The sequence below is a fragment of the Lotus japonicus genome, chromosome 1, assembly GCF_012489685.1.
Source record: "Lotus japonicus ecotype B-129 chromosome 1, LjGifu_v1.2".
NCBI lineage: Eukaryota > Viridiplantae > Streptophyta > Magnoliopsida > Fabales > Fabaceae > Lotus > Lotus japonicus.
In genome coordinates this window covers 105,121,027-105,139,339 of record NC_080041.1, presented here as the reverse complement: position 1 = coordinate 105,139,339, position 18,313 = coordinate 105,121,027, and the positions used below count along the sequence as shown (strand labels likewise).

Here is an 18,313-nt window from a genome sequence, read left to right as displayed (position 1 = left end):
GTAATTGCTTTATTCAAAAAAGCAATTTATCTTTATATTTAAATAATTTTAAATATGAATTGTTTAGTTAAATTGATCGCGGTCCGGACCGCGACCCGTGCAACAGCACGGGTAACTTACTAGTTATATTTTAAAAAGTTAACAAAATTAATTGCATTCCTTAATATATGTGCATATTTTCTAAGTAGACACTTATATTGAAACAGAGGGAGTATATAACATCAGTGCTCAGCAGTATTAAACTTCCCAAGAATCGAGGTCCTCCAAGGATGGGTGAGTGCATGGCACACTCTCAGCGCGCGTCGAAGGGGAATCTAGGAGCTGGTGAGTGGGACTAGAGCAGTGAGGATTGTTTTGATTTGTTTCTCTAAATATGTTGGGAATAAATGGGCTTCCAAGCTGAGATTTTGGTGTTCCTAAATGCTAGCTCTTATTTCTTTCCAAGAGCTCATCTTCAAAATATTGTGATTGAAAGTGACTCTTTCATCGTGGTTGGTTGGGTTCACAATGTCAAAAATGGGCCATGAAAATTGCATAATGAGCTAAACCATATAGATATCCTATGTAAAGTCGTATATTGTATTAGAGTATAACACATTTATATGGAGGTTAAGCACTTTGTCGATGCTCTTGCAAAACAGGGTTATTCTAGACAATAGGGTCTTTAGGTCCCTGGAATAAGAAAATGGCTTAAAAAACCATGAAAGTGCAAAAGCTGGTCATGTTCGGTCCATGGCTCACTTCCGTTAAGTGAGGCTTAAAATAAGTGCTTATGTGGCTAATTAAGTGTCATGTGGAATCTCAGTTGTCATCCTACATGACTTTAGTTCACTCCCTAAATGTTTTGTACTTCAATTTGGTCCATACATTTTTGCTATCTCCCCCACCATTTCCACCCATGTCTCTCACTACAAGAAAAGTGTTCATTGATGTCGATTGAAGGCTGACGATAAGAAGCCTAAAGCTAATGTTATAGTCGATTAAGTATCGAGTCGGGCCTGTTGTTAAACAACTTGAGGATAATGTGCAATGTCGGCCATGCAACATGCTTTAGTTTCCTACTTTTCTATTGTTAGCTGACTTTAAGCAGATGCTACACATTTGTTGTCATGACTGACGTTAAATCGTGTAATTATTAACGTCATTCATATAGGGTAATGGTACTGATAAACTGTTAGTGTTGGTCATGGTCAACACTTACATTCAATGACGTCGTTCATAAGAGCATAAAAGGATAAATCAAATAGAGATAGAGCAAGGGACCAAAGAGACGTACCATGGGGACGATAGAATCTACGCACAAGATACATTATTTGCTATATGTAGGTAATCACTTCGGTTTGAATTGGTTATGTTTTCAACACATGAACTACAAATCGAATCAATCAAATAGAAGTTAAGCGGTTTTTAATTTTTTTGATTTTCAAATTTCAATTTTTTTATTCAGTTTATGTAGTTTAACTTGATTTGGTTTGGTTATGAACCCTCCTACTGTGTGTCGTCTCTTTCCATATTGTGCGAGTACATTTCTACGTCAAATCATTTGGAGCTTGTTGTTGTCGGAGGATTACGAGAAGGTTGTGTTCTTCCTTCGTTCCACTTTGGAAAACTAACATACCACACATCAACTTTTACAGCTATATATCTTATATGTTTAAATTATATATATATAATAAAAATAATACTAATTTAAAAATGATATTTTTAATAGATTAAAAACCGCCATATATAAACTAGCATTAAATATGTTTATGATTATGATAAAATAGTGAATTATTGGTTTTGGATCCTCAATTTTTTTTTAAATTTCATCCTTAATTTATGAAAATGCTGTCAGCACCAAATTTTATCTGGTTCATTTCTATTTTACTTTTAATTTAAACTTCATGTTCTCCGCTAATTTGGAAAACAAAGAAGAATTAACTAGTTAACTGAGATTGAAAATCTAAAAGATGAAACTAAAAAAAATGCAAGCAACAATTTATTCATAACTATAATAATTTTGAAAACAATCTTCTCCTACAAATTAAGAAAATCACTCCACAATGAAAACACACAACCCCTTTACATAGAAAATAAGGTTTCAACCAATTGTTAGTCTTTATAGAACAACCAACAATAGATACTCTAAGCAGTAAGGCTAGTAAGATATGACCATCAAATTGGACACCCACTAAGACAAAGTGCAATAATGACACCTCTTCAAAACAGTCTTGATTTGTACTCAGCTTCGGGGGATTACATTTGGCATCGACTTTTGAGCAACTTGAATCTTTCTAAGTAGCCTCTAACTGATACCTCAGTTCTTTGCTTGGTAGAGTTTATATTGGCAACCAAAATGTCTGGATATGGCCTATCATGGATGCTCATTTCCATTTCTCCACAATTTTGTACAAAAATCAGGGGCAATATTGAAGAGTACCAATTGAAAGCTGCTCTTCTAAGCAACAGTTGGAACAACTATAACTTGTAGAACTAATTTTGATTCACCTCCCCACATTGTTAGTTGATCAACCAATGTGTTCTATCGTGGACTTGTCATCTTCGCATGAGAAAGTGGTAAAATTATTGACCTTAAACCCCCTCGGCAAAGGTATCGTCCTGTGAACCCATTCAAGATATGGCTTCCGAAAGACATGTCTATCGATTGGTCATAATTGAAAGCCAAAATGTCCCGTGGTCGCATCGACAATCATATTTGGGTCTATGAAATTTCTCCCCTATGATCCCCAACATTCAGCTGGTTCAACTAGTGTTCAAACCCTTAAAAGTTAAGCGACTGATTGGCCATCATTGCTTGTTGTGCGGGTCTCATTTGGGGTGGAGGAGTCTGGTAATGTGCAACATGTGAGACTTGTTTCTCATTGAATGGTTGTTCTAGCGCTCCTCCATATCTGATATTTGTTGTAGGTACTATTGGGAATAATCCCTTTCGACCCATGGAGAAGAACTAGCTCATGCGGCTTCGATTACCATAGGGCTCAGAAGCGAGTTTTCTCTAGTGAGCAAAGTGTTTTGAGGGGATATATTCAACTGTTTAAAATTGTTGTCTCAGGGACCCTCGTAGCACCTTGCTATGCAAACAAGTCCATATTGTAGAGAGAGAGCAGCGAATGAACCTGGGATGGATTATCCCCCACCCTGAGTAGGGGTATGACAATGAAAAATGCAACTCATTGTGATGTGGAGAATCAGGTCGCTACCTTTGAGATTCCTCCCTTGCAAAATGGAACTCATTGTGCACCATGAGTTTGACAGTTTTCTACAAAGTTTCTCGATACTTGTGTCAGTCTATCATTGATACCCATGTCAATTTGGTGCCGAATGAAGGGGGTTGTCGTGGTCATGCTAGGATCTCCACCGTCGTCATCTGTGTCAACGAATTCCACCTACGAGGTAGTGTTTATTGTGGACTTGAGAATCTGGACTGGTGGCGACATGGTGGTAAAAGCAGTACCCTTTATGGAGCCACAACTACTTGTTGCTATGCGATTGTTTGTAGATTTCGTTTTACGTCTTAGACTGCTTTATCTAGCCTAGTCAGCCTGAAAGTCTTGGTTAGTTCACTTACACATTGTTTGGTAGAGAGAGTTAGGGTAGAGAGATGAGAGGAAGAGAGATAGAGAGAGGATACCTTGTTTGGTGGGAGAGAGATTGAGGGTGGGAAAAACCCACTTTTTTATCTCTTCGCGTTTTGCGAAGAGATTCACGTGGGGTGTTTTTTTTTTTTTTTATTCCGGTGCAGTTAGTGGCGGTTGGAACCGCCACTATTATATTTTTTTGTCCTTTTCTTAGCATTTAGTGGCGGTTTAAAACCGCCACTAAATGCATCTGACACCTTTATAATAATAAAATATTTTTTTAATCAAAAGTCAATTTTTTTTCTTTCTTTCACCTCATTATTTTCCATCTCTCTCCTTTATCTCTATCATACCAAACAACCTCAAAATCTACTCTATTTCTCACCTATTTCTCTCTACTCAAACTCTCTCTTTTCTATCTCTCTCTTCTCTACAAACAGAGTATTAGTGAGTAACCACTTTCCATAGCATCAAGGAGCTGAACCTATAACTATTATGCGTGTGAGAATATTTTTAGGCGCCCCAAAATATCTTATTTCTTTCCACCAAATTTTGTGAATTTGCCACAAATCCCCACGTAGATATGCATGCCCTTTTTTACTTGGTTATTTCACTACATTGTGTCAACGGTTGACATTCCCTCTCCGACTATTCTTTTAATGGCTAGACTCTAGGCTTTCACTAACTTGTCCCTTTGACTAACAAGATAAAAATATATTCAACTAAATAAGTGATCCTTTGTTATAATAAAAAGCCACAAAGCTATGTAATTTTTTATTTGGGAGTAAATTTTGAGCCAATCATATTCTTTCAAGTGTGAGTTTTCCTTCTCCTATGTAACAAAAAATGTGTGAGTTTTCCATTCGATCACATTTCAATATTTTCTATACTCATTCTACAAGGCACCGCTGTGGTTGCTCACTTTTTCGAGTTTTCCTTTTCTTCTCAGCACCAATCATACAAACAATAATGGACAATATTAACAAGTATCTTTTTTTATTACATCTTTGAAAATACATTAACAAGTATCTATCAACCATAATGAATGTCTTTAAATATAAAATATTGTGCAATCTAACTTGTTTTAGAAATAAAGAAAGCTACTAGGTGTAGCACAATTAGTAAATAGTCGTGCTCCTTAATCATTTAGTCCAGGGTTCGATTCCTAAGCTTTGCGTATGGAGAAGCATTTGTTGAGAGAGACCTATCCACTAACGTGATCTCATAAAACTTTCTTTTATTTATTTGGTTTTTCATTAATTTATAAACCATTACTTAACAGTATTTTGATGTTTTCCATCTTGTGATTAATAGATATTGAAATTACTTGGTAGCTAGGTTTACTCAAAAGTGTAGAATATGGTTAAACAAAAACTTGACGGGTAAGAACCATCTAAACTATGTCATGAAAAATATGGTTTGAAAACATTGTGATTCTTAATGTAAGGATGTATGTGAACCATTGTAACCTTACTTGAAGGATAGATCATCTCTTTACTTTCTTTGTAAATTTGTGATTTGAGTCACTTGATACACGATGATGATACAATTATCTAAATTCCATCAAACTTGTGAAAGAAGAGTCAGAGGAAGATCCTATTATACAAAACAAAACATTTGAGTAGATCAAAGGTTTCCAACATCAAGTCAAGAGGCCGTAGATATTAGAAGTTTATCATAAAATATATGGATAAATTTGTGGTTGATTCAAAGGGTATATTCTAGATTTTATGTTACGGTTTTGGGTTCGAATTTAATTTTGTGTTTGGAAAAAATCTCCGCTGAGAGAGTCAGTCTCACCGTGATATAGAGATTCCGCCAGCTCGAACAAAATTGTCTCACAATACATGCAACAAAAGTAAAATACATCCAAATATTTTTTTTAACTTTTGAGAATAATAATTCAAATTCATTATATTAATCTTTCCTACTGTAACAAAAAAAATCATTATATTAAGATGAATTATAATTAAAAAAGAGATCTAGAAAGACTAACATGGCACGTTAATCCACAATTCAATCCTTACTATTCTTGGGGCTCGTTTGGCACGCCGTGTTAGGCATGATAATATAAGCTTATACAATACATTATGAGTTTATCCATTGTTTGGTGATGACATTGTATTGTATAAGCTTATCCATTAAAGTCCCCTTATACGTTAAAATGATGTATTATTTAATCCATCATGTGAGTGATGGATAAGGCATGATAAGGTTGTGACGTATAAGTCACCATCACCACCACCCTCAATTGCTGCCAACTTACACCACACTACTACAAAATTGGCTTTTTGCCACGACTCAATTGCCACGGTTGTAGGCGGAACCGTGGCAAAAACTCAATTGCCACGGTTATAGGCGGAACCGTGGCAAAAAGGATAATATTTTATTATTTTTTCGGAGGACCGTGACAATAGATATTTTTTGTTTAGACTTCACTTCGTCGTTGATTTTTCCTTCTCCCTAGTCCCTCCCACTCCAATTTTTTTCTGAGTAACAACCCTAAACCCTCGATCTGTTCTCTCTGCGTTCCCTCTCCCTCCCACTCTCCATCGATTAGCACTGACTCCATCTCGTGTGACGCATCACTCGCTCCCTTTCCTGCTCGGCGCTACTCGCATTCAGCAACTTCTCAAGGTGCAATCTCTGCTTCTCAATCTCCGGCGCCCCTTCCGCTTCTCGAATCCTTGCCATCCGCATAAGCAACAACAAAGAGTGGTGCAGATTCTCTTGTATTCAAGCTTGAGGTTGGCCTCTCTGCTTCCTCTTCATCCTCCTTTTTTGATTTCGTTATTGTCTTCAATTTGGTGGGTTTTGCCGTTTTCACAGCGACTTCGTTTCTGGGTTTTCTTTCTATTCTCACAGATGCGTTGGTTTTCTTCTCCTTTTTTTTTTGACCTTATATCAAAATTGTTTCTTTTGTAGTGTGTTCTTTTCTTGGAATATTTTCGAACTAATCTTGCAAATCATCGTGTGACTCTTTCAATTTTGGACTACTGTTTGAAGGGATATGCATTCATATTATACAATTGGGTATGCTCCTTCTGCAAGCAGGTAATGTGGAAAGAAGCTTATTTTTTGTTCTTTTTTGGCTTTAATAGTATTTAGAGACAAGAATGATAACAGTTTCTTGTCCTTCTATATATCTTCAGATTTTCCCGACAATTCTTGGCATTATTTGGCATTCATCAGATGGCTCTCTCTCTAATTCGGTTCATTGCTGCTGCTGGTAGAACACTAGTTTTTGCTAATTCAGTGGGTACCTTGTCATTGCAAGTGGTATCTGTGCTAGGAGGTTTTATTGTTGCCAAAGGCAAGTCATTTATCACTTCTTAATTTTGCATACACCTTTTAGCTTCACAAAGCTTAATAAGATTAAACATGTTAGTTTTTCTTCCTCTTATTTACAGTCATATTCTATAGTTCCGAACAACTACTTAGTGCAACATATTTTCTTTTGTCATTGTAGATGCAATTGAGCCATGGATGGTATGGGGTTACTATATATCTCCTATAATGTATGGCCAGAATGCCATAGCAATGAATGAGTTCTTAGATAAAAGATGGAGTCAAGTAAGAAATCAATTTTCTTATTCTTGTTTGTCACTCCTATGTTACTCACAAACAACCAAGACAAATTTGTATTCAGAGTTGGTTACTTCTATTATATGAACTTTAAACATTGTCAAAAATCCTTTTTATCTTTTGCAGCCAAATACAGACTCTAGAATTGATGCACCTACAATTGGAAAAGTACTTCTCAAATCTATAGAGGCTTATATACAGAAGACTATTGGTATTGGATCTGCATTGGAGCCTTGTTTGGGTTTGCTCTTCTCCTTATCCTTTTGTTCATTGCTGCATTGACTTATCTGAATCGTAAGTTATATTCTTTTGATTCTCAAAGTCTCTAATCAAATAAACTTTTCACCGTTGGTAAACCATTTTAACATTGAACCAAAATCCCAGCTTATGGAGATTCAAAAGCGGTTATTGCGGATGGAGGTGACCAGAAGAATAAAAGTTCATCCTCTAGACAACGTATCCTTCAAGGTTCTGTACCTATATATTTTTACACTATTTCTTTGCATTCCATGTGCATCTCATTGTCGAGTAATTTAGTAGCAATAGTTCTATTAAATAGATTTGACTGTTTCGATACAAATCTTTTTAGTTGGCACCATTGGCACCATTGGCACCACCACCGCTGTTGTCGCCACCACCCGATCACCATCGCCGCCACCACCGCCACCGCCCTACCGCCACCACCACCATAATCACCGCCACCACTCTATTGCCACCACCGACACCACAACCACCACCCCACCACCACCACCATTGCCTCCACTCTCCACCGTCGCCGCCACCGCCTTACCACCACCACCACCACCCTATCGTCGCCAACACCACAACCACCATCGCTGCCCCCACCGCCACCACCACTGCCACTACCGGTGTTGCCGCCACCGCCACCACCACCACCGCTGCCACCACCGACACCACAACCACCACCCTATCGCCACCACCACCACCAATGTCTCCACCCTCCACCGTAGCCACCACCGCCTTACCACCACCACCACCACCCTATTATCGCCACCACCACAACCACCATCGCTGCCACCACCACCACCAACCTATCTCCACTGTCACCACCACCGCCACCAACACCAACCTACCACCATTGCCACCACCACCACTAACCTACCACCACTTCCATCACGACCGCCACCACCGTTATAATCACCTCCATATTTAATTTTTATTATATATCATTATTCAATACTTCATTAAACATAAAATTGCATTAATTTAAACGATATGGTAAATTATACAGAATATGACCAAACGCTGGATAGTATAAGAAAGTTATCAGGGCTTATACTATCAGACCTAATACTATCAGGTCATATACTATCAGGCCTTATACTATACGTCGCACCAAACGGACCCTTGGTCAAAGAATTTAAGTGGCTTAAGATTTAAGAAGAGTACAAATTAGCAGTGTTTTGTTTAGTGAGGAGTAGTATTAACGGTTATACTGTAGTTAGGTTCATAATCCATTAAATATTTGCTCAACCTTTTCCTTCGTTGTTTTCCTTGTGCACAGGCCAAAGTCGATAATTATTCATGTCTTATGTTTCCCTTGTTTCCTTATGCCTCTTTCCTATGTTTTAGTACAAACCACCAAACGACAGAGTTTTTGGTTTCTAGATTTTCAAGATTTTACAAAGGCAGAGTGACATCATGACTCTCTCGTTTGTCTCCTTTTCATTTTGTATAGTCACTTTTCTTTTAAATAATCACTTATGTTTATTTTTATGTGTTTTGTGTGCTTTTGAAAAAAAATATTTAAACAAATAGAAAATAAATTATTTTCTTAAACTATTTTTAGGTTACATTATGAATTAATTGCTTATAAACATTATGAAATAATTGATTAAGGTCAAGGAGAAAAAATTCACTCATATTTTTATGGTGCACCACTTTCAATTCAAATTTATCCCTAGATGATTTTTTTTTGAATCAGAAAAATAGATAATTATTTAAATTAATATAAAAACTTACTTTTTTATTTCATCTAAAGTAATTGTATATGAAAAAATAACTTTTATGTTTTTATTTCTAAACAATTTAAAAGTCAAAACACTTATTATATTTGTAAACAAACAAAAATAACTGTTTTATTAAATCACTTACGATAAAATTAATTTTTATTCAAAAATAAAATATCAATTTTTATTTAAAAATAAAGTAATTTTTTAAAACAAAATCAATTAGAGCCGAATTATGTTTAGATATCTAATGATATCCATTGCACGCATAGATATCCAAACACAAAATCACTTAACAATTTTTTTTTTAACTTACAAAAAGAGTTTAACTGAGACTTACATAGCTAAATTATTGGGTAGGATATTAGTGGTATGCTAAAATGACTTGTAGAGATCAACTGAATAGAAGCGCCAAAGATCTTTCAAAATAGAGTTGTCAATTAACCGCGATTTTATAAAACACAAAAGTTAAATTCGAAGTCTGTGATCAGTTGTGCACCACAACCGCAACAATAGTTCTTCTTGTTCACTTCAACAAAGCACAATGATTAAGTGACGTGCAAGCCAAATAGGACAAAGGCAAGACTTATCTTGAAACCCCCCAATTGGCCATGTTCTCTCTTTTCCAACTTGACATCACACACTCACACATACACCGTGGCATTCCCAATCCCACATTAAAGAGCATATTCTCTCAAAAACACAACACTCACTTACTTTTACCAAAACACCCTCAAACCCCAAACCCTCTCAAGTCTACCAACCAAGGGCAATAATGTCACGCCAGTAAAACACACACGAGAACCCACGTTCTCAAACCAGAAAAGCCACTTCCGTAAATTCCCATATTACCCTTCCCCACGATGCATAACCTTGATAAAGGAAGGGTATTAAAGTACTTTAACCCCGTCTGAAAATAAAAAACCATTAAAATAAAAGCAAAAGAACGTGAGCGATCCGCGCAGAGATAAAGAAGAAGAGAGAGAAACAAAGAGAGAGCCGTTTGAGGATTTTTGAGACGTTACCGGATTTCAAATCCAGAATTCGCCGGAATTTGGGAACCACGGTTGCGTCCGGAAGAGGAAGCTAGGGTTTCATCTTGATTTTCGTGTCTCGATTTCGGTTTCGAATTTTCGCGATGGGGGTATGAGGTTGTGATTGTGGTTGAGGTTGAATTGGGGATTTGAAGCTTCGTCGTGTTTTGTCGTCGTTGAGCGGAGGTAGGTTTCGGTGGTGGTGATGTTTACGCCGCAGAGGGTGTGGCAGGGTTGGTCCCTCACGCCCAGCAAGAGCGGGGCTCGTGCGGGAACTGGGTCCGGTTCGGGCCGCGATTTGGGTCCGGAATCGGGCGATGGGGCTGGTTCGAAGGGGAAAGGTGTCGCGTTTGTGGAGAATGGAGGAAACCTGGATCGGGAGGTTTTGGTTGAGAGAATTTCCATGCTTGAGAAGGAGGTTAGGTTTTAGTTTTTTCTTTGTTTTCAAGTGGGTCTTTTGCTTTGAATCTCTGATGTGGGTGTGTTTTGAAGTTTAGGGTAGACAGAACACTTGGTTTTACTCTCTGGGATTTGAAGTGTTGATAATTTTCGTACTTGATTTGAATTTTTTGGTAGCATAGTTACTACTAAGATGGGGAATTGAACTATTGATGGAGTACATTCAAGTTTTTTTGTTTGTTTAATTATCTGGGGTGACAGATTTTTAGGATGTTTTAAGAACAGAGTTTAGAGATATTAGGGCATTTGTAATTTAGTTCTCAATTTTCTTTGGCTTATGTTGTGATTACATATTTACATCACATGTTTAATTATTTTGGGTGTTATTCTTGCAATTTCATTTACCCATTGATGTCCAATTTTGTATATGTTGTCATACTTGTACCATGATAGATATGTTTTTTCTTTCTGAATGATTTGATGTTAAGATAGGGAAGTTAACAATTGAAAGTATAATATTTAGAAGATAAGTATTTGAGTTTAAGGGATAGGACAAGTGGACAACTATTTCTAATTTTCTTTATGTGATGCCATGTGAAACTGTATGTACCTAGATTTTGTTTTTTTTCACCTCATATCTATTCTGATTATGTGTTTTTATTTTGTGTCCAGCTCTATGACTACCAATACAATATGGGGCTTCTCTTAATTGAGAAAAAAGAGTGGAATTCTATGTATTCTGAGCTAAGTCAAAATTTAGTAGAAGTGAAGGATGCTCTAGAACGAGAAAAAGCTGCTCATTTAATTGCTCTATCTGAGGCAGAGAAGCGAGAAGAGAATCTGAAGAAGGCCTTGGGTGTCGAGAAAGAGTGTGTGCTTGATGTAAGCTTTTAGACATACTTATTGTGTACATATGCATTGACTTTTTCTTTCAACCTTTTTTGTGGACAGTTTATTCTCTTAAAGTATATTTTTTGCTAATATTTGGAAACATATGTGCTGACAGCTTGAGAAGGCTCTGCGAGAAATGAGGTCAGAGCATGCAAAAATTAAATTTACAGCAGAGTCAAAATTGGTTGAAGCAAATGCTTTAACAGCTAGCATTGAAGAAAAATCTTTAGAAGTAGAAGCAAAGTTACGCTCTGCTGATGCCAGACTTGCAGAAATCAGCAGAAAAAGTTCGGAGATTGAAAGGAAATCACAAGACCTGGAGGCTCAGGAATCTGCACTTCGAAGGGAACGTTTATCCTTCATTTCAGAGTAATCCCATTATTTCTATTCTGAATCAATTTGTATTTTTTTTTATTGGTTTTCTCTTGTAATCAATTTTCGTATTTATTGTGGTTAATTTATTATCATTAATGACAGGCAGGAAGCACATGAGAGTACTTTGTCTAAGCAGAGAGAGGACCTGCGAGAATGGGAGAAGAAACTACAGGAGGGAGAAGAGAGGCTAGCCAAGAGTCAAAAAATTCTCAATGAAAGAGAGCAGAGGGCTAATGAGAATGATAGAATATGCAGGCAGAAAGAGAAGGACCTTGAAGAGGCACAGAAGAACATTGATGCAACAAATGAAACATTGAGAAGCAAAGAAGATGATGTGAACAGCAGGCTTGCAAATATTACCCTAAAAGAAAAGGTAAATATTTTGTGTAATGTTACATTGTTTAGCACTTTTTTTGTTTATTACGATATCATGTGTTAATAGGTCCATTTCCTCTGATGCAGGAATATGATTCTTTGAGGATGAACCTGGATCTGAAAGAGAAGGAGTTATCTGATTGGGATGAAAAGCTCAATGCGAGAGAAAAAGTATGTTCTTTTACTTGCTCATTTGCTAGTTATGTTTTGTGCTGGGAAATTGTTGATAGGGTGGCTCATAAATTCTATCTAATGTTTGAGTTTTATTTATTTGTTGTTCGTGTTACTATTGTTTAGCTGTTGATCAGTGGTTGTGTGTATGCTTTTGAATACTAGGATCAATGGTATTTAAAACTGTCAGACTAATAATGAAGTCAATGTTTTGTAAGCATCTATAGTTATCATTGAATGGTATGCCATTGCCAGCACGCCACTATGACTATTGCCCATTTTCTATTTTTTTGCTGAATTCAGCCTTATCTCATTGTAGGTTGAGATTCAGAAGCTTGTTGATGAGCATAATGCTACTCTTGATGTGAAGAAGCAGGAGTTTGGGGTGGAATTGGAGGAAAAAAGAAAATCATTTGAAGATGGGTTGAAAAATAGATTGGTGGAAGTGGAAAAGAAAGAAGATGAAATTAGTCACTTGGAGGAGAAGGTTGCAAAACGAGAGCAGGCCTTGGAAAAGAAAGCAGAGAAGCTTAAGGAGAAAGAGAAAGAGTATGAACTAAAAGTCAAAGCTATGAAGGAAACAGAGAAGTCTATTAAGTCTGAGGAAAAAAGCTTGGCGAAGGAGAAAGATAAAATAGAAAGTGAGAGAGAGGAATTGCTCAGTCTTAAGGCTGAAGTGGAGAAAATAAAGGCTAACAATGAAGAAGAACTGTTGAGGATAAATGAAGAGACTAATAATCTTAAAGTCACTGAGGAGGAGAGGTCTGAATATCTGCGCTTGCAGTCACAATTGAAGCATGAAATTGATCAGTACAGGCTCCAGAAAGAATTGCTTCTGAAGGAAGCTGATGACTTGAGACAGCAAAAAGAGACTTTTGAAAGAGAGTGGGATGAGCTGGATCTGAAAAGAGCAGATGTTGAGAAAGAGCTAAAAAATGTGATTCAACAGAAGGAAGAAATATTTAAGCTACAACAATTTGAAGAAGAAAAGTTAAAGAATGAGAAGCTGGCCACAGAGGATTATGTACAGAGGGAGTTGGAAACTCTTAAGTTGGCTAAAGAGTCATTTGCTGTGGAAATTGAGTTGCAGAAGTCAAGCCTTGCCGAAAAAGCTCAAAATGAGAAGAACCAAATGCTTCTGGATTTTGAGCTGCGAAAAAATGAACTTGAAGCTGATATGCAAAATCAGTTGGAGCAGAAGGAAAAGGACTTGCACGAGAGGAGGAATCTATTTGAAGAGAAAAGAGAGAGTGAATTAGACAATATCAATTTCTTGAGAGATGTAGCTAATAGAGAAATGGAGGAAATGAAACTTCAAAGGAGTAAATTAGAGAAGGAGAAACAAGAAACTGATGAGAATAAAAAACACCTTGAAAGGCAAAGGACAGAAATGCAAGAGGACATTGATTTACTTGTTGACCTTAATAAGAAGCTGAAAAATCAGCGGGAGCAATTTATCATTGAGAGAAGCCGCTTTATTGAGTTCGTTGATAAATTAAGGAGTTGCCAGAACTGTGGAGAAATGATTTCTGAATTTGTGCTGTCAAATTTACAATCCTCTGCTGACATTGAGAATTTAGAGGTACCTTCTCTTCCGAAATTGGCAGGTGATGTAATACAGGGTGGTTCTGAAGTAAATCTGGCTTCTTCAAGGCAAATGACTGGAGTTCCTCCGGCAACTGATCCAAAGTCCCCGGTTTCTGGTGGCACTATTTCCTGGCTACGGAAATGCACCTCTAAGATTCTCAAGATCTCCCCTATCAGAAAAATTGAATCTGAAGATGTTAGTGGTTCAAGGGATGAGGCTACTTTGTTTTCCGAGAAAGCTGACATTGAAGATCCAGCAGGAGGAATTCCTGGCAATGAAAATGAAGTGGAGTTGTCGTTTGCTATTGTAAATGATTATTTTGATGCTCGAATGCTCCAATCTGGCAATGATATTGCAGAGGTTGAAGCCAACCATGATCCATCAATTGACAACCAGAGCAACATTGATGTCAGTAAGGCACCAGAAGATGTGCAGCCTTCTGATTCAAAAGTTGAGAAGCAGAAACCTCGCAGGGGAGGGGGAAGGGGCAGAGTAAAGCGTACGCAAACAGTGAAAGCTGTTCTCGAAGAGGCCAAGGCTATACTTGGGGAGTCAAATGCTGCTGAAGTAGTTCCTGGGGAATCAAATGCTGAGGATTCTGCCAATGTGATTTCTGAAAGTCAGAAACCATCCAATACAAGAAGACCGGCAAATGTACGGAAGCGGAACCGGGTTCAAACATCTCAAGTGACTGCTAGTGGCCACGATGGTGATGCTAGTGAAGGACATTCTGATAGTTTGGTACTAGGGCAACGCAAAAGAAGGCGACAGAAGGCTGCTGCTCCTCCTGTACAAATCTCTCGTGAAACAAGATATAATTTGAGGCGACCGAAAAGGTATTAATTATCTTTTAGCTAATCTATTTCCGTTTGACTGTTGAAAGTGATAGGTTTATTTGTTTATTTGCCCACTTACATGTGGATGTGTAATGATTTTTTATAGTGGAGCAACTTCATCGGCTAGAGCCATGTCTGGTGGCGGCAAGGAAAGTGAGGGAGAGGTAGATCGTGTAAAAGATACAGAAGGGAATGTCTACTCAAAGACTTCTCATTCGCACTCAGTTGGCGTTACTAATGAGAATGGTGGAAGCATAGATCTTGAGGAGGTAAGCATAGATACTAGAGAGCTTCAATCATGAGCATACTTTTATTCCTTTTCTTTATTATTTGTTATATCTTATAGCAGGCTTCAGTTGTCAAACAAGTTTTGGATTTCACAGTTGAAAACTGGGGTTGAAGAGTAGGCTAATGTTTATAAGTTGCATGGTTGTTTTGTTTTGTTTCAGTCTCATAAAGTGGTGGGTACCCAGGATGGTTATGGTGATACCGCAAGGACCTTGAGTGAGGAGGTGAATGGAACAGCAGATGATATAGTAGAGCATGGTTCTGAGTACCGGAGTGAATCTCATGGTGGTGTTGATGAAGAGGATGATGAAGATTACCCTCGTCCCGGTGAAACTTCTATAGGGAAGAAGCTTTGGACCTTTTTTACAACATAACAAACAGCACTTCACCAGCTTCTTGATTTGTCTCTTGACCTCATCAACTTTAGGGATGTTGTCAGAAGTTTATCTTGTATTAATTACTGGACTTAGATTTCTGAGTTATAACCACGAGGGGTTACTTAGGAGGGGGTGATTGAATTTCATTAGGTTTTTTGCTCCTTTACGTTTCTATGGATATTTGGAACCCTTTGGTATTTGTTGATAGTTTTAGGCATTTGAGATGTAGTTTAGCCTCTAGTTCAGAGATTGGAATTTTAGCTACCTCTCCCCTTGGAAATTGATTGTATTGAAATGATTGTATTCCTTCTCCGAAATTGTAATTTGTTTGAATTTGATCATGTATGTCCTTTCGTATGAGCAGCCTTGGGTGGCAGTTTTTGCTGCAAACTACTTGGTTTCATTGTCCATGTCAGTGATGCATAGGGCCATGGAGCTAAGAGGGTTCCACGCCTGCAGTAGAACCTCCAATTGAACTTTTATGAACTTTTAATTTTGATGTGTCAGTCTCTTGACTAGTACAGAAATGATCAAAATTTCAATTTTGTTATCCCAGAACGATCTAAGTCAATTTGTGGTTGATGAGAAGATACTCCTTGTCTCCAGTAAGAGTCTGCTCTTAGTGATCATATTTTTTTCTTCAATTGAAAACATTGACTGAGAGAGCGAGAGGTGACTTAGTCTATTAAAAGTATATAATAGAAATTTGGACAAAATAATTCAACAAACAAAGGTATTGAGCGTTATGATATTTGAAAAAGTGAAAGTCTTACTTAATTCTCCAATACTTGGCTCCAATCCTTTATTGTCATGTTTTTTTCTTTCTTCTGTAACCAAAAAAAAAAATACATGACAATAAAAGATCATCGTGTTCTTTTCCCCTTATAATAATAAAGAAAACAACTTAAACGGCCATTTTTTAACTACTTTTAGATCCCATTAGGGGTATTCGTTTGCAAATTGAGTTGGATCTATTTTGAAGAAAAAATTATCCAATCCAATTAGATACTTCAAGTGTGAGTAAGAAAATAAAAAATAGATAAAGAAGTCACATTGAGATGAAAAATATAAGTGCTGAATAGAATATAGGTAAAATGACATACACATCTCATATCTTAAAGTTTTGGGAGCAATATATGGATGTGATGTCATTCGCTAATGTGTTTTACTCCTCATTCGATGATATAAAATAATTAGCAAATACCTCCTTCATTGATTTACAATCAATTACAGCTATTGTCTCCAGATTTTGAAGTTGTGGCACTATCTCTGCTGTCAGCAAATACTCTAGCGCACTGCAGTCATAGATATAAATATGCTTCAGGCTAGCGAACGCGCCGGGGAAAGGCTGCGGTGCATTAGCAAAGATATCCTTCATTGAATCACAATATTCTACTTTTATTGACTCCAGAGTCGAATAAAGATGACTTGAAGATTTGCAACAAGAATCCGCTGAACAAAACAAACTGTTCAGTTTTTTGCATGATTGAATATCAATTTTCCAGGAAGAAGAGGAAGTACCCTCAGATGATAGACCATTACATAAGCATGTCCATTGATTATTGTCCAATATACACAATTCTTCAACATAGAAAGTGAATTCGGCAAAGCTGTTAAACTTTCGTTTCGAGATAGATCCAGTACAGTTAAAGCATTCATGTGCTCGAAAAAACGCTCTGGAATACTAGAGATGTTACCATCACATAAAATCAAGGAGGACAATATCGGACAACAAGGCGACATGTCCCCTGGGATTTCTTCTTCACTGAACTTCAAAGATACCATCTCCAAATCAGTTGTCCATTCCTGCAGGCGAGGTAACCCTTTCTCATATTTAAACATTGCGTACTGGTGTCTCCCTTTCATGATATAACAGGCCAGGTAACTCATTAATAGTAATACCCTTTCAGGTGACATATACTCTAGTACGCCCCTCAGCAAATTCAAAGAATGGTCTTCGAGTTTACCCAATATAGTACGCCCCTCAGCAAATATTTCCTCCAAACTTCTCATTCCATTAATTAGTCCTTTCTCAACAAGCTTCATTATCAAGTCATCTGTTGTGAAACAAGGCAACAATGCACTGTACAAGAAACAATTTTGTATGTTCTCATCCACTAAATTGTCATAGCTGAGTTTCAACACCTTCAGGACCTCTTCTTCCATCTCTTCTCCCATTTCCCCTTTGTTAAGTTTATTCAATTTATGTTTCCACCCATCCACGTCATCTAGTTTTCCTTTCATGGTTCTGGCCATCACGTTAATTGCAAGGGGTAAACTTCCACATTTCTTTACAACAGATCTTGCAATCTTTTCTACTTCTGAGGAAAGCTTTACAGGTGTCCCCTGGTGTCCAAGTTTCACCAAAAATAACTCCCAAGTTTCATCTGAATCAAGAGGCCAAATTCTAATCATATTTTTTGGGGAGCAATCCATCTGTTGACACACGTGTATCAAACGAGTAATTAGGATCACTTTAATGCTGCCATTCACCCTTAGAGGAATTCCCACCTTTTGCAAATCAATGTATTTCCAAACATCATCTAAAACAAGTATTGATTTTTCTTTTGTTTCCAATGCCGATGATAAATCTTCCGCTCTTTTCTCCTCATCATCTTCATCATCAAGCTTTACCCCCATTTCTTTTGCAATGTCATGTTGCAATTTTGAAATGCTAAAGTTTTGGGAAACCTTGACCCAAAAGACATCGGAAAATGTTTTATCCACACCTCATTTTGAGGTGGAAGGAGGTGGAGGAGGAAAGAGATAGGAAGAAAAGAAAAAGTAAGAGAGAGAAAGTTTTAGATGTGATAGATAATAAGAGGAGAGAGGTAGAAACAAAA

The 18,313-nt window shown here is 37.3% G+C and overlaps 2 protein-coding genes across 2 annotated transcripts; one reads left to right on the top strand and one right to left on the bottom strand.

Annotated features, from left to right (window-relative positions):
• The first annotated feature begins 10,096 nt into the window (after positions 1 to 10,096).
• Positions 10,097 to 15,811, top strand: LOC130728727 (protein CROWDED NUCLEI 1). The gene is made up of 8 exons (XM_057580276.1): positions 10,097 to 10,588; positions 11,242 to 11,451; positions 11,576 to 11,829; positions 11,938 to 12,208; positions 12,298 to 12,381; positions 12,701 to 14,805; positions 14,912 to 15,074; positions 15,255 to 15,811. Exons 1-8 carry the CDS (start codon positions 10,376 to 10,378, stop codon positions 15,465 to 15,467), a joined length of 3,513 nt encoding a protein of 1,170 aa, XP_057436259.1. The 5' UTR covers positions 10,097 to 10,375; the 3' UTR covers positions 15,468 to 15,811.
• A 712-nt stretch (positions 15,812 to 16,523) lies between these two features.
• On the bottom strand, positions 16,524 to 18,110 carry LOC130728724 (putative disease resistance protein At4g10780). Its single transcript, XM_057580272.1, has one exon. It carries the CDS (start codon positions 18,108 to 18,110, stop codon positions 16,941 to 16,943), a length of 1,170 nt encoding a protein of 389 aa, XP_057436255.1. The 3' UTR covers positions 16,524 to 16,940.
• Positions 18,111 to 18,313: the final 203 nt, after the last annotated feature.

What these genes read in the sequence shown, in the direction of transcription:
- LOC130728727 (XM_057580276.1), top strand. Translation starts at nt 10,376, where the DNA reads ATGTTTACGCCGCAGAGGGTGTGGCAGGGTTGGTCCCTCACGCCCAGC. An exon ending in AGCTCAATGCGAGAGAAAAA is followed by an intron (nt 12,382 to 12,700) that starts GTATGTTCTTTT and finishes ATCTCATTGTAG; the next exon opens with GTTGAGATTCAGAAGCTTGT. An exon ending in AATTTGAGGCGACCGAAAAG is followed by an intron (nt 14,806 to 14,911) that starts GTATTAATTATC and finishes GATTTTTTATAG; the next exon opens with TGGAGCAACTTCATCGGCTA.
- LOC130728724 (XM_057580272.1), bottom strand. Translation starts at nt 18,110, where the DNA reads ATGGGGGTAAAGCTTGATGATGAAGATGATGAGGAGAAAAGAGCGGAA.